At 40.0% G+C, this 15,347-nt stretch overlaps 1 protein-coding gene across 1 annotated transcript; it reads right to left on the bottom strand.

Annotated features, from left to right (window-relative positions):
* Nucleotides 1-1,045: 1,045 nt before the first annotated feature.
* LOC135310891 (probable global transcription activator SNF2L2) lies at nt 1,046-13,371 on the bottom strand. The gene is made up of 6 exons (XM_064440006.1): nt 13,100-13,371; nt 9,541-9,646; nt 8,614-8,715; nt 4,267-4,411; nt 2,552-2,694; nt 1,046-1,928 (listed from the first exon to the last, which is right to left on the bottom strand). Exons 1-6 carry the CDS (start codon nt 13,369-13,371, stop codon nt 1,893-1,895), a joined length of 804 nt encoding a protein of 267 aa, XP_064296076.1. The 3' UTR covers nt 1,046-1,892.
* Between the last annotated feature and the right edge of the window lie 1,976 nt (nt 13,372-15,347).

The following is a 15,347-nucleotide window of genomic DNA, read 5'->3' as shown; positions in this document are numbered from 1 at the left end:
TACGAAGAAAATTAATTCTATCTTGGCTGAAACCAAGACAGTTGACCTCATCGCAGTCTACAACTTTCCTCAAGGAGTGCAGCAGAGGGGGAGGTGCTGATCTCTCTCTGGTGACCAGCGATAGGGCATGAGGAAATGGAATGAAAATGCATCAGGGAAAGTTCAGTTTGGACCTTAGGAAAAGGTTCTTCACTGAGAGGGTGGTTTGTCACTGGAACAGGCTCCCCAGGGAAGTGGTCACAGCACCAAGCCTGTCCAAGTTCAAGGAGCATCTGGGCAACGCTCTTAGTCATATGGTTTACTTTTAGGTAGTCCTGTGAGGAGCAGGGAGTTGGACTTGATGATCCTTATGTGTCCCTTTCAACTTTAGATCGTCTATGATTCTGTCTATTATACTTTGTGTGGCCACCTGTGTTACTATCCTGTGTGTGTATGTGCCTCTCTGGAATACACGCTCAGCCTCACTACTGGCCAAACCTGCAAATATGGACAGCAGCAGCTGCATCTTAGACTGGGTCTGAGTGTACCCAGCTGGACTTCAGTGGCCAGGAAGGGGGAATTCACAGGTCCCAGAGTCCTCTAGGTTTGACAGCTCCCATAACATCCTTCACAGTGAGGATACATACTGAGAAACAAATGGTTTATGTAACTTAGAAATCTTCAGTTTAAGAAATGTTCTATGTGTAAAAATTTTATATTGATTTTATATTTAGAATATGAGAAGTTTGGGTTTCTACAGGAAGCAACAGCAATATTAAGTGTAGATATTACATACTTATAGTCTGTTTATCACGTCTTGGTACATCTCTGTCATGGAAAGCATGATCTGATTCTTCATAATGAGAAAATAAACTAATTTATGTATTATTTATATTGTTTATACTTATATTATTTATATTATATATAATTTATTATATTCCATATCATGTAACGTCATGCCCAGTATGCTAACTGGGAGGAGCTGGCTGGGGGAGGGAGGCAGCAATCACGGCTGCATGGTGTATAGTGCTCCTATAGAATTCAGACAAGCACCAATACAATGCTCTTCAAAATTATTGGAATTTTATTTGCCTCAGGCTTATGACTTGCAACCAAAGACATTGTGCAAAGAAAGCAAAGATTAAGTACACTTTAGTGAAAAGGTGAGAATTCACACTGGTATCATAGAAGATCAGTTTGATGAAAGAAGCTATTCATTACACTATATAGATTGCAATATTCTAAAATGTTTTTCAACCCATTTTTTTAATCAGGAGGAGAAAAGTTTAGCAGAGTTTACAGTACACATAAATTTGCTACAATTCAAAAAAGCATTTTTCTGAAGATCATCAAGCATAAAGTGAAAAAATGTATACAGGACAAGGTGAGGTAAGGCTAACTACTGTATATGTATAAGCTATTAAACAAAGTTGCATATATGCACCACAGTGAAAAAAAAAACATTAGAGCAAAAAACTGCCTGATGAAACATAAAATACACAATGGCTTTTGATGGCTTCTCCTGGTTATCAATGCTACAAAAGACTTTTTTTTTTTTGTCTTTCTGATGACACTGAAAACATCAAATGATAAAACCAGGCATGATGAAACCATTACCAAGGAAACCCAACCCAGAGAAATATACTATCAATACACATTTTTTCATCAAAAGCTTTTTTTGTTATTTTGGAGAATTTAAAAAAAAATCTTTGAGGTCCATTCAGTCACAGTATGTTACTTTTTTCCTTTTTTACACTATGATATAATATATTTGTTGGGCAGTATCCTAGAGCTAGTTTATAGAGGATGAGAATACAACCCAGTGTCTGTTTGACAAAATGAATTCAGTGATTGTAAAATGAGAGAAGGGAAGGGGATGGGGTCAGTTCTGCCAAGGAAATAAACTTTGTGAATTACTCATCATCACTTCTGTTTGCTTCTGACTGGTCCTAGAGGTAAGAGACACAAGAAAAGTCAGAAATTCTTTGCTAAGTATTTTATGGATTTTGTTAAAGAAAAAAAGAAAAATTGCAATTAAATTGACAAATCAAGATAGCCGTAAGAAAAGTAATATGTTATTTACTATTCTCCTTTCATGACATTTCATTCCAATTAAATTGCTGTGGGCCTCTTTAGAGAAGAAAAAGCATGGAGTCAGGAAACACTAGCTCCTTTCTGTCTACCTAGGTATTTTAAAAATGCCTGGAAAGATCTGTCTTCATTTGTTGCATTAATAGAAACACCTATGAGAAATTAAAACCAAGTGTTTCTAGGGTGGGAATGAAAGCAAACAAACTATGAGTTTTAAAGTTTTGAAGAATGAAAGAACATCTTCAAAAAATAAGTGCCAAAAGTGTCAGACTTCTTGTCTTCCAGCACCAAGACCAGATCCCACAAGCAAACCCTAATACAGTTTGAACTTGCTCCCTGACCCTCCCAAGATGATGACACAGATTTAAAACAATGGTTAATGTTTCTAAGCATGAAGAGGTGAAAATTCTGAGTGCAAACAGGACAGGGTATAGATGAAATCACTGCAACCATTTCCAAAATATCAGTGAACAAAACTTACGTTTTCATCTTGACCCTCATCACTGTCATTGTCACTCACAGCAGGCTTGGCTTTTACTCGGCTTTGCCTCTTCTTGCCTTTGTCTTTGTCCTGGCTTTTTTCATCTTTCTTGTTCAGCTTGATTTTGACTTTCACTGATTTTGCTGTAAAAAGTGGAATGTGAATGTAACATCTGCCTTTATTGTATACCATTTTCCTACTAAATAACAATTAACTTTGAAACAGTCTGTCTTCATGTAAATTCTCACCTTGTAGCCTGAAAAAAAAATCCTCTTTCTGTTCTTTAGATTGTGGAATTAAGTATAGATATTTTCTTTTACTTGTGTTCTTGATAGTTGCAGTGCTAATTTGCATTAAACTATCAAGAAAATCCGAGTTGATCAGGTGCATCCTTCTTTCACTTTTAGAATGCGTGGCACTTACAGATACAATTTAGTGTTGCAACTACACTCAGGGAACCTTGTACAAGAAGATGCATGTTAGGAAATAAAGTAGTTTTTGTTGCCTGCACATAGAAAAATGTCTATCTTCAGTAGGAACAGACAATTTTGGGGGTTTTTTAACTACACAAACTCCATGTGGAGGTGACTGGAAATTTTTTAGTTGGCAGCTTACCAAAGAGAACACAAGTACCCAGTCCCAGGGTATCTACTCATTTCTAGCTGAACTGCTGAAGTTACATGCTCTGCACAGCTGCTTGTAATACTTGCAGCGTAGTTCAAGGCAAAAGTACTCTACTTTCTCTATCCAGACACACTTTCAAAGTACAATTCTAGGTAGTTAGGAAGTATGGGGTAGAAGCACTTGGGTGGCAGAAAGCAGAATGAAGGGATCCTTCCTTTTCCACAGTATCATGTTTCCAAATTTGCAGGGACTTCTAGTTCAGAGGTTATGTGAGAAGGTACCTATTGAGGAAACTTTAATTGGTCAGGGGAGCTGAAAGGTAATATGTAGATCTGGCTCTTTCTATAGTCGTTTTTTTGCCATCAGTGTGTTGTGAACCTACTGGCAATTCTGTGGAATAGCAGAGATGCAGCAAATTAAAATTCAAATTGGAAATAAAAGACAGACATTTTTACCAACAGAGTTAAATTATATCAGAATAATTTAATAAGAGATGAAGTATCACTTCTTAAAAGAGATGCTCCAACTTAACCTGCAGCATGCCCTAGATCCCAGATGAATTTTTGGCCCAGCCTGGACCCATCTCACAGCAGATTAGCTGGGCCTCTTAAATTATGAATGCCATCTCCTGCTTGCCAAACAATCTGAGTTCTGTTTTCCGTTTGTCTCACTGAAGTACCATTTTTCTGGTTCTTAATTACATATGTTGCATAATATCAGAAAGGTTGCTCACCTATCGATTAAGGAAGTCACTAGTTCTAGGCACTTATATTTGCAAGCGACATGATCAGGAAAAGAAGGGTCCATATATACTCATGGTCAGTCAGATAGGGAAAAGTCATCTGTTTCTATCTGAGCAGTACTTAAAAGCACTTGAAGTCTTCAGCACAATTCTAAGAAATATAGCCAGAATAAAGTAGCCAAGAGACTTAAGCTGAATGGAAGCAGCCAAAACCAGTAAACTTTATAAGAAACTACTTCCACCAGTGGAAAATTAAAGTCAATAACCAGTCTCAGTAAACAAATGGAAAAATCAGTTCCCCCCTCTTCCCTAAATGTGTTTCCTTCTCAGCATTCAGCAGGGAACTTACATTCTGACTCGGACTCCTCCTCCTCCTCCTCCTCCTCATCATCATCATCATCATTATTCTTGCTTTCATTTTCACTCTCTACTTTGGCAATCTTCTGTCGTGCACTTTTGAATACAGACTGAAGAACAATGGAATCCTCATAGATCTACAGTATGAAATCAAACCGATTTCAGAACTGCAAGTGAAGCATCATCAACAATTCATTTTTCTTCCTATACAAACTCATGGAACATGGCCTTTTTATTACAAGTAACAACACTTGTTTCATGAATTTTACAAAAAAATGCCAATATTGAATTTTCATGCTGTAAATGAAGAATCCAGCCAACAGTGAGCCACAAAAATACAACTCTTAAAATGTATCACATTTAAAACATCCAATTAGAGAAAGAGTCCATCCTGGAATGCAATTGTTTTTCTTTTATTATTATTTTATTACTACTAGAACTATGATATATTTCAATTAGATCATAAAAGCCTTTAAAATTGTTATTCCAAAATCCAAAGTGGGTAAAAAAGAAAATAATTTATCTCAAGCAGCTTTGGGATGCCTTTAAGACTCCTTCCTTTAAGATCCAAAAGGACTGAAAATCAATGCTTATCCAAAACTCTATTAATATTTTAGAGCCTGCTAAGTTTTTTTTGGTACTATTAGCTTTTATATTAACCTCATTGGAAGAACATCTATGAATGAGAGGACTACATCTGGCTTGTAATGTATTTGCCAGATTAATTTAACAGAAAAAAAAATTAGAAATAATAATGAGACACTATAATCATCTTAACAAAATGAGCTTGCACATGCTGTTCTGTAAAACTTTGGAAGCAATGCATTGGTTAAATTGAAGACACCATATAAGATCTGTCTCTTCCTGAAAACACCTTTTAAGCATGCAGCACAGACGGAAATGCTTTGCTCAAAAAAAAAAAAAAAAGAGGAGCATGCATCATGCTAATAAAACAAATGTGAAGTATTTAACTTAAATTTTACTTTATTGTATACTTAAATATCTCTGTCTGAACTAAACTTATGGGTTTGTATCTTTTAATGTAAGTAGTGCACACATAAATATTATATTTTAATTATATAAGTATTTGTCAGAGCAAAAGTGGATCCAAACTATTACACAGAATAAAAGAAAACCTAAAAAATTTGAGAACTACTACAGGAATGTTCCACGGTTTAATGAAAATCAAAATTAATGGTACAGGGAGTGTCTCAGACAGAAATTTAAAAAATTGTAGGTACAAGTTATTTGGACTTCATGCTATAAAAAGTAATACTAAATTTGGTAGATAACATCAGTATGTTGGAATGGAAAATATTTCTGCATCATTCTGTGATATGAATCTGATTATTTCCAAAGAACAGAAATATCTACTGAACACTTCTACTATTTCAGTATCATTATTGATAATCCTACCAAGAGAATAGCAACCAGTTTTCTGACAAGAATAATTATCTATATTGATTTCTCATGTGACTATTGTTTTTTCCTTGCATATTTTTACCTCCCTGATCAACTTCCAAACAATTGCAAACTGATCAGTCATGTTTTTTGATATCAGCTTCCCTTATTTTTTTCAATTTACTTTCATTAGCAGTAAAATAGCTATAAACATCTATATAACTAAGCAAAATATTCTGAACAGTTAGTAAAATTTTCTCCCACACTTCCAATCATTAATATTTTTTGCTTGAATAATTGAGCTGATTTTGACTTTTTCATTTAACTGAATGTTGTTAAGATATCAAAAATGTCTGTACAACAGACATTTTATTCTGCTTGTACACAACAAAAATAATCAAGTAACGATCATTTGTACTAAACAACCCCTCATTTTTAATTGAATGTTTAATATCTTTGTTATTTGTCAATATAGCATGATATAAAATTCCTCTGTATAGTAAAGGGTCATCTATAGTGTTTAGACACTTGCAGAATGCATTAATATTGGCAGCATGTGACATCCAGTTTATAACATTTTTACTGAAGTCCCCCATGACATTTTTTTTTCTTGAACATTACGGAAACAGTCATCATGTTATCTACTGCAGTTTAATAGTGTGTTGCATCATGCTATTTGGGCCTCATCTGCTAGAATGTGTATTTAAAACTGTGTCAGAGACTCTGATACAGGTAGTACTTTATTTTACATATGTTGCCACATAAATATAAATTTCCACATATGTTGCTATTCCCTATCTTCTTTCCTACTGCCAACTCAATCTTCTGATAAAAATTTAAACATTCCAATCTTCCCACCAGCTTTCAGGACCATGTAGGCTGAATTTGTTTTCATAATGTACAATTCTAATTATGCTTGTTTGCCCAGGTTCCTGAGACTGGTGTATAGGAAAGCAGAGTTTATTCTCTTCATATCCTGCAGTGCTTAGATGTATTTTGTTCCAATGATCTTAATTTTGATGAATGTGTGTTTTCCCCCTTTTCACATAACTCTTTCTTTGTTTAATGCCTTCTTCACTAGCCTAGTGTGTCTGTCCCATTCAAGATTTAGATCCTATCCTTTCATATCTAATCCAGAGCATATATTTCAACTTTCTCATCTGTCTTCCAGGTTTTTGTGGGTTTTTTTGTATTGCTGTTTACCTCATCTATTGTGAATTCATAGGACTGAGTGCGTCCTTGTGTGTAAACCAGGCAAAATCCTGAACTCTGTATCTCTCCAAGATGAGAGATTTGGGTACATTATTTATTAATGAGGGTACATTATTCCAGTCTCTCAAAATGGATACTGTTCTTTCAACAAGAAAAAAAAGTCAACAATATCCAGAGAATATGAACTACATACACAAAGTTCTAGTGTCAGACAAACTTTAAACATTATCTTCCATCAGTAGAGCTGAAAATTTCACCACTAAACACTTAACAACTGTCCCTAAGCTGGACCATTCCCTCAATTACTTGTATTAGTAATTGCCCATAGCATCCTCATAGGCAAGCTAAGGAAGTGTGGGTTGGATGAGTGGACAGAGAACTGGCTCAGCAACAGAACTCAGAGGGTTGTGATCAATGGGGCAGAGTCTGGATGGAGGCCTGTAAGTAGTGGTGATCCCCAGGGGTCTGTGCTGGGTCCAGTCCTGTTTAATATATTCATCAATGACCTCGACAAAGGGATGCAGTGTAACCTCAGCAAGTTCGCTGACAATACCAAGCTGGGAGGAGTGGCTGATACACCAGAAGGCTGTGCTGCCATCCAGTGAGACCTGGACAGGCTGGAGAGCTGGGCCGAGGGGAACCTGATGAAATTCAGCAAGAGCAAGTGCAAGGTCCTGCACCTGAGGAGGAACAACCCCATGCACCAGTACAGGCTGGGGGCTGACCTGCTGGAAAGCAGCTCTGTTGAGAAGGACCTGGGAGTGCTGGTGGACAGCAATGTGCCCTTGTGGCCAAGAAGGCCAACAATATTCTGGGCTGCATTAAAAAGAGTGTGGCCAGCAGGTCGAGAGAGGTTATCCTCCCCCTCTACTCTGCCTTGGTGAGACCACATTTGGAGTACTGTCTCCAGTTTTGGGACCCCCCCCCAGTTTAAGAAGGATGTGGAACTGCTTGAGCAAGTCCAGCGGAGAGCTACCAAGATGATCAGGGGGCTGGAGCATCTCCCATATGAGGAAAGGCTGAGAGACTTGGATTTGCTCAGCCTGGAGAAGAGAAGACTGAGGGGGGATTTCATCAATACCTATGAATATCTAAAGGGTGGGTTTCAGGACGATGGGACTAGGCTCTTTTCAGTAGTGCCCAATGTCAGGACAAGGGGCAATGGGCACAAGTTGGAACACAGGAAGTTCCACCTCAATATGAGAAAAAGCTTCTTTACTGTGAGGGTGACAAAGCAGTGGAACAGGCTGCCCAGAGAGGTTGTGGAGTCTCCTTCCCTGGAGACATTCAAAACCCACCTGGATGCTTTCCTGTGCTCCCTGCTCTAGGTGTACCTGCTCAAGCAGGAGGGTTGGACAAGATGATCTCTGGAGGTCCCTTCCAACCCCTACCATTCTGCGATTCTGTGATTCTGCACTTTGGTGAGCTCAAACCAACATATGGCTCTTCAGGGCACAGCCATTTAGCATAGATTCAAAGTCTGAAAACTGTCCTAAAGTATACCAGAACAAACTGATCTCAGGATTATGGAATCAAAACTAAATTCACTGAATGTCTGAATTCTAGTTGTGACCAAAGGATTCTGGATCCTTCAAAGAATCTGGGATTTTTTATTCATTAAATTAGATTTTAAAAGAAGTTTTATATACAGAATTGTCATAATTAAACAAGCACTGAAAACACTGAGTAGGGAAGACACATTTAACACAAACTGGTTCAGTCAGACCTGTGATCCCTCCAAATTGAATGTCTGAGCATTGTGACACAACAACATGACGTCTTTCTCCAGATCACTGAGGTTCCGATATTTATGGTTACGAATTCTTTCCTGTTGCATTTGTTAAGAAGATGGGGAGAAGGATGGATGGCAGCAGTGAGGAGAGAAAAAGAAAAATAACAGACATGACAATCAATTAATATTGCTTTTCAATACATTAAAACCTTCTCTTTAAGCGTTTTACCTAAGTAGAATGACAAGTATCCGATTAAAACAAACAAACAAAATTTAAAGCCCGTGTGAGAGGAATATGCTGACTAAAGGCATCATGGCCAAAGGCAGACTAAAAATTTTGCAATTGTTGTGTGAATTAGAAGGGCCAAAAGCAACAGAAATTGTATTGTTGTGCATAAGAAAGGAGTTCAATTCCAAGTTTCTTAGTACAGAGACAAAAAGAGGTACAGTGTGAGTGAAGGTAAAAGAGATAGCCATGAACTCCTCATGGCCTCTAAGGTGCAAGAAGTTGCCTAATCCTCACCTATCCAACTGTGGCTGTTCCAAGATGTGATGCTAGTTGAAAGATGATTATATCCCTCCCAACAACATAAAATTTTTGCAAGCACTACACTTATTTAAGCTTTGCTTACAGATTCAGAATTTTCTCCTTTACAAAAAAAAAATAATATTAATGTATCATCTCTGAAGGTATGATTTACATCATCCTGTGTTTTGCTTTGACTTAGGTTAGTAGTGAAGTACTGCAATATACGTTAAGAAAAATTCATAACAAGGGGTATATTAAAATTTAAAATATAACCAAAAACAATAAGCAAATTTAATATCCACATGATCATAATTTTAATGATGACTTAATGTTCATATTTCTATATAGTGAAAAGGAATAAAGAAATGTCCACACCCAAAAACAGTTCTCACCTTTATTTTTTTGAAGTCCACTGGTTTCCTAATTAATTCATAATACTCTGGTAATTCTTTTCTAGACGGGAGCTGAATGAAGACTTCACTTAGCTGCCGTCCTGAACTGTTGAGAAAAACAAGCACACAATACAAAGAATTACAACTTTCTCAGAAAATAAATTGTACGCAATCGAATTATTAAAAATCTAGCATTTTTTTCTTGTAAAGATGCAGTAACAAACTTTGTTCTGAATTGATCTTATTTATTTGAAATAAATAATTAATCTACAGTTTAATGCACAATTTTCATATTCTTGTCCTGATACATCAGCACCATCATATGCATAGATCATAAAGGAGAAGGATCAGGATTTGAATCTGAATTCTCTAGTGCTTTGTCTAGGGCATTTTTATTCTTTTCTTAATTTTCTTTTATTATTCTTAACTATTCTCTTTCTTGTCACCTTAAATTTATCTTTCTCTTGGTCTTTTTTATAGCTATTTTTATAGCTCTGGTTCATAGTGAACTATTTGTCCATACTGAGTGCTCTTATACCAGATGCTGACTGAAATCAGATTAACTAGGTTTTACAGTAAATGCCAGTATTAACTTTCATTAATGAATGTTAGGTTTCTGGGAAGATAACTGTAAGTGCGTTGAAAATCAGCACTGCAGTTTGTACCTCTTTAATCATCTAGAAAGAATTGTCAGAAGTAATGGATTATTTAAATTCCTTGGATATTCTAAGATACACTTTACCTATGATTTGCAACTGTTTATAGTCTCTGAGATTTCCAGATTTTCCTTTGACCATCCCTTGTTAATAGCTACTTTAATGCTTCTGAATAAAAGTTCTTTTTATCCTCATTTGTGGCTTCGCAGGTGTCATGGTTTAGCCCCAGTTGGCAACTAAACACCATGCAGCCACTCGCTCACTCCCCCCACCCCTGTGGGATGGGGGAGAGAATCAGAAGGGCAAAAGCAAGAAAACTCGTGGGTTGAGATAAGAGCAGTTTAATAATTAAAATAAAATGGCAATGATAATAATAATGATTATGATAATAATAATATAATAAAAAGGAAAATAATGAGAGAGCGAAATTAAGCCCAAAAATAAAAGGAAAAAGAAAACACAAGCAATGCAACAGCTCACCACCCGCCAACCAACACTGCCAGTCCCCGAGCCGCGATTGCTGCCTGCCCCTGGCCATCTCCCCGCAGCTAATGTACTGGGCATGACATCATATGATATGGAATATCCCTTTGGCCAGTTTGGATCTGCTCTCTTAGCTGTGCCCCCTCCCCTCCCGGCTTCTTGTGCACCCAGCAAAGCATGGGAATCTGGAAAAGTCCTTGACTAGTATAAGCATTACCTAGCAACAACTAAAATATCGGTGTGTTATCAACATCGTTTTCATACTAAGTCCAAAGCACAGCACTATGCCAGCTACAGTGAAGAAAATTAACTCTATCCATCCCAGCCAGAACCATGACACCAGGTAATAGCTGACTATGAGTTGTTTGGAGAGGAAAGATCTGTTGATGGCCCTTATGGGCTCAAACATATATATATTTATGTATGTATTACCATTTATCTGACAAGTCACGGTAGCAGAAAAAAGCAGCTTTTGAGAACTGCAGCCTGTTTACATAGACAGCATTCACCAGTGTTTCTCAGCCCATATTTCACAGACAGAAATATCACTGCTTAATTTTATCACAACTTACTCCAAAGGGGCCCTGTTTTCTCATTTCCACCTTTGAATGGTAATTTTTAGGAGTTGGGGAACACAGAGCCTGCTGCCAGTTCTTGAGCCCCCCACCTGAGCTTCTCTCTTAGAGCTGTCCTCCACAATACAGCATTTTGTTGAAACTGCAGGTATCTTATCAGACACACTGGAACTAATGCTGAATCAAAGGTTAATTTAGGTAATTCTGTCATGATGAAGGAGAATAAGATGTATGGGACAGCTGTGTCCTCTATGAATGTCATCATCTATGCCTTCTCAATAGGGAGCTCTTAATGTGTAAAACAGTCTCAGGATTTGGGTTGATACTATTTTGCCTATGGACCTAGTAGGTCAATGAACAATTAGGAATAAATAGTTTCCTTCTTTTACATGGAAATGTTTTTCAACTGATCCAAGATTGCTTAATGTTCTTGGTTTAGTTCTAGGCCATTTCTTCTTACAGACACTGTATGAGAGAGAAGGACAACAATTCAAATATTCCAAGCACAGCTTCCTATTTGGTGTGGCCCAATCAATATCCTGTGGTGCAGAACTTGTGTAGAATATTTTTCGATCCAGTTTACAGCAAACACAATCCAAGCAGTCAAATGCCTGTTAGGTTATGGCAGGTGCAGGAATATACTTTTAGCAGCTGCTGCTGCAAGGTGAGAAGAGAAGGCTGGCTATGTATATACACCAGGGAAGGGAAAGTGTTCTGAGCACAGATCCAACCCTTCTAGCTGTTGAGGCCAGACCACCCTGTTCTGTACCATGCATGAGAAAACCAGTCATAGACTCATAGAATCATTAAGGTTGGAAAAGACCTCTAGGATCATTAAGTCCAACACCACCATGCCTCCTAAACCATGCCCTGAAGTGCCATGTTTATATGTTTTTTGAACAACTCCAGGGATAGTGACTCTACCACCTCCCTGGGCAGCCTCTTCCAATGCCTGACCACCCTTTCGGTGAAGAAGTTTTTCCTAATATCCAACCTAAACTTCCCCGGCACAGCTTGAGGCCATTTCCTCTCGTCCTATTGCTTGTTACTAGGGAGAAGAGACCAACACCCACCTCACTACAACCTCCTTTCAGGTAGTTGGAGAGAGCAATAAGGTCTCCCCTCAGCCTCCTCTTCTCCAGACTAAACAACCCCAGTTCCCTCAACCTCTCCTCATAAGACTTGTTCTCCAGACCCTTCACCAGCTTCATTGCCCTTCTCTGGACACGCACCAACAAATCAAAGTCCCTCTCGTAGTGAAGGGCCCAAAACTGAACACAATATTCAAGGTGTGGCCTCACCAGTGCTGAGTACAAAGGCACCATCGCTTCCCTGCTCCTGCTGGCCACACTATTCCTTATACAAGCCAGGATGCTGTTGGCTTTCTTGGCCACCTGGGCACATTGCTGGCTTATATTCAACTGGCTGTCAACCAACACCCCCAGGTCCTTTTCCGCCGGGCAGCTTTCCAGCCACTCTTCCCCAAGCTTGTAGTGTTACATGGGGTTGTTGTGACCAAAGTGCAGGACCCTATACTTGGCCTTGTTAAACCTCATGCAATTGGCCTCAGCCCATCGATCCAGCTTGTCCAGGTCACTCTGTAGAGCCTTCCTACCCTCAAGCAGATGGACACTCCCACCCAACTTGGTGTCATCTGCAAACTTGCTGAGGGTGCACTCGATCCCCTCACCCAGATGACTGATAAAGATATTAAACGAGACTGGACCCAAAACTGAGCCTGGGGGAACACTGCTCATGGCCAGCCACCAACTGGATTTAGCTCCTTTTACCGCAACTCTCTGGACTCAGCCATCCATCCAGTTTTTTACCCAGAGAAGAGTACACCCATCCAAGCCATGAGCCGCCAGCTTCTCTAGGAGGAAGACGTGGGAGACAGTGTCAAAGGCTTTGCTAAAGTCCAGGTAAGTAACATCCACAGCCTTTCCCTCATCTACTAGGTGGGTCACGTGGTCATAGAAGGAGATCGAGTTGGTCAGGCAGGACCTGCCTTTCATGAACCCATGCTGGCTGGGCCTGATCCCCTGATTGTCCTGCACTTGCCTAGTGAGCTCACTCAAGATGTTTTGCTCTATAATCTTCCCCGGTACTGAGGTCATCCTGGCAGGCCTGTAGTTCCCTGGATCCTCTTCTGGCCCTTCTTGTATATGGCAAGCCTCCAGTCATCTGGGACCTCCCCTGTTAACCAGGACTGCTGATAAATGATGAGAGTTGCTTGGCAAGCTCCTCTGCCAGCTCCCTCAGTACTCTCGGGTGGATCCCATCCAGCCCCATAGACTTGTGAGTATCCAGGTGGAGCAGCAGGAGGTTGTAAACTGCTTCCTCCTGGATTATGGGGGGTTTATTCCATGATCTATCCCTGCCTTCCAGCTCAGGGGGCTGAATACCCTGGGGATAACTGGTCTGACGGTTAAAGACTGAGGCAAAGGCATTTAGTATCTCAGCCTTCTCCTCATCCTCGGTGGCAATGTTCCCCATGGCATCCAATAGAGGATGGAGTTTGTCTTTGGTTCTCTTTTTGCTGTTAATGTATTTGTAAAAACATTTTTTGTTATCCCTTACAACAGTGGCCAGGTTGAGTTCTAGCTGGGCTTTTGCTTGCCTAATTTTCTCTCTGCAAGACCTAACAAGATCTCTGTACTCTTCCCGAGTCACCTGCCCCTTCTTCCAAAAGTGGTAGACTCTCCTTTTTTTCCTGAGTGCCAGCAAAAGCTCTCTGTTCAGTCAGTCCCATCGTCTTCCCTGCCGGTTCGTCTTGCGGCACTTGGGGACAACCTGCTCCTGCGCCTGCAAGACTTCCTTCTTGAAGAATGCCCAGTGTTCCTGGACTCCTTTGCCCTTTGGAACTTCTTCCCAAGGGACTGTCCCAACCAGTGCCCTGAACAGGCCAAAGTCTGCTCTCTGGAAGTCCACGGTAGTGGTTCTGCCGACCCCCCTTCTTACTTCACCAAGAATTGAGAACTCAGTCATATCATGGTCGCTAAGCCCAAGACGGCCTCCGACTGCCACATCTCCCACCAGTCCTTCTCTGTTTGTGAACAGGAAGTCAAGCGAGGCACCTCCCCTGGTGGGTTCACTTACCAGCTGTGTCAGGAAGTTATCTTCCACACACTCCAGGAACCTCCTAGAATGTTTCTTCTCTGCTGTGTTGTATTTCCAGCAGATGTCTGGTAAATTGAAGTCCCCCACGAGAACAAGGGCAACCAATTGTGATAGTTCTGCCAGCTGCTTGCAGAACGCTTCATCTACCTCTTCATCCTGGTTGGGTGGTCTATAACAGACTCCCAGCAGGATATCTGCCTTGTTGGCCTTCCCCCTCATCCTTACCCATAAACACTCAACTTTATCATCACACTCGCTAAGCTCTATGCAATTGAACCACTCCCACCACCTCTCCTTCCTTGCTTATCCCTTCTGAGGAGCTTACAGTCATCCATTGCTGCACTCATTCGTAAGAGTCATCCCACTATAGCTAACTCATAGCTATCCTGCTGCACAATGTCTTCCAGCTCCTCCTGTTTGTTGCCCATGCTGTGTGTGAGGGATTTTATATGATGATCCATGTAGCGCCACTACAGAAAAATTGCAAGCTGAACACAGCTGTGAGAACACAACCTTGAAGAAGGGAAGTAGAAGTATTGTTATTGAACAATATGTTGTTGCAATCCGGGAACTGCTGTTAGCCGGCAGAGCACACACTTGGCAGGCCTTGTTGCATGCGCTGGCCACACATGCAGCAACACCTAGTCAGTACTTTTCCACTGAATCTGCTGAGGGTATAAAAAAAAGGGCAGCTCAAAGTAGAGAGAGAGAGGACACAGAGCACACACTACGAACCACGGGGGACACCCTGAAGGTGCTGCGCCTACCTCCCTTCTCCGCAATGACCCCACTAATGGTCACCCTCCGGCTCAGTGGTATCTCTGGTGTAGTTGGGTTGGTAAGACTCTCATAAAGGGAAAAGAATATGCTAGTAACTGCTTATGCAAGGCTATAACAGAGCAATAAATACTTTTGTGCTTTTTAAATATCGTCTGTTGGGTGAATTTTGTGCATAGGAATCCTGTGAACCTGT

This window comes from Phalacrocorax carbo, assembly GCF_963921805.1.
Source record: "Phalacrocorax carbo chromosome W unlocalized genomic scaffold, bPhaCar2.1 SUPER_W_unloc_6, whole genome shotgun sequence".
Taxonomy (NCBI): Eukaryota; Metazoa; Chordata; class Aves; order Suliformes; family Phalacrocoracidae; genus Phalacrocorax; species Phalacrocorax carbo.
Note: the sequence above shows the minus strand (reverse complement) of the source record. Positions and strands in the feature narration are given on the sequence as shown.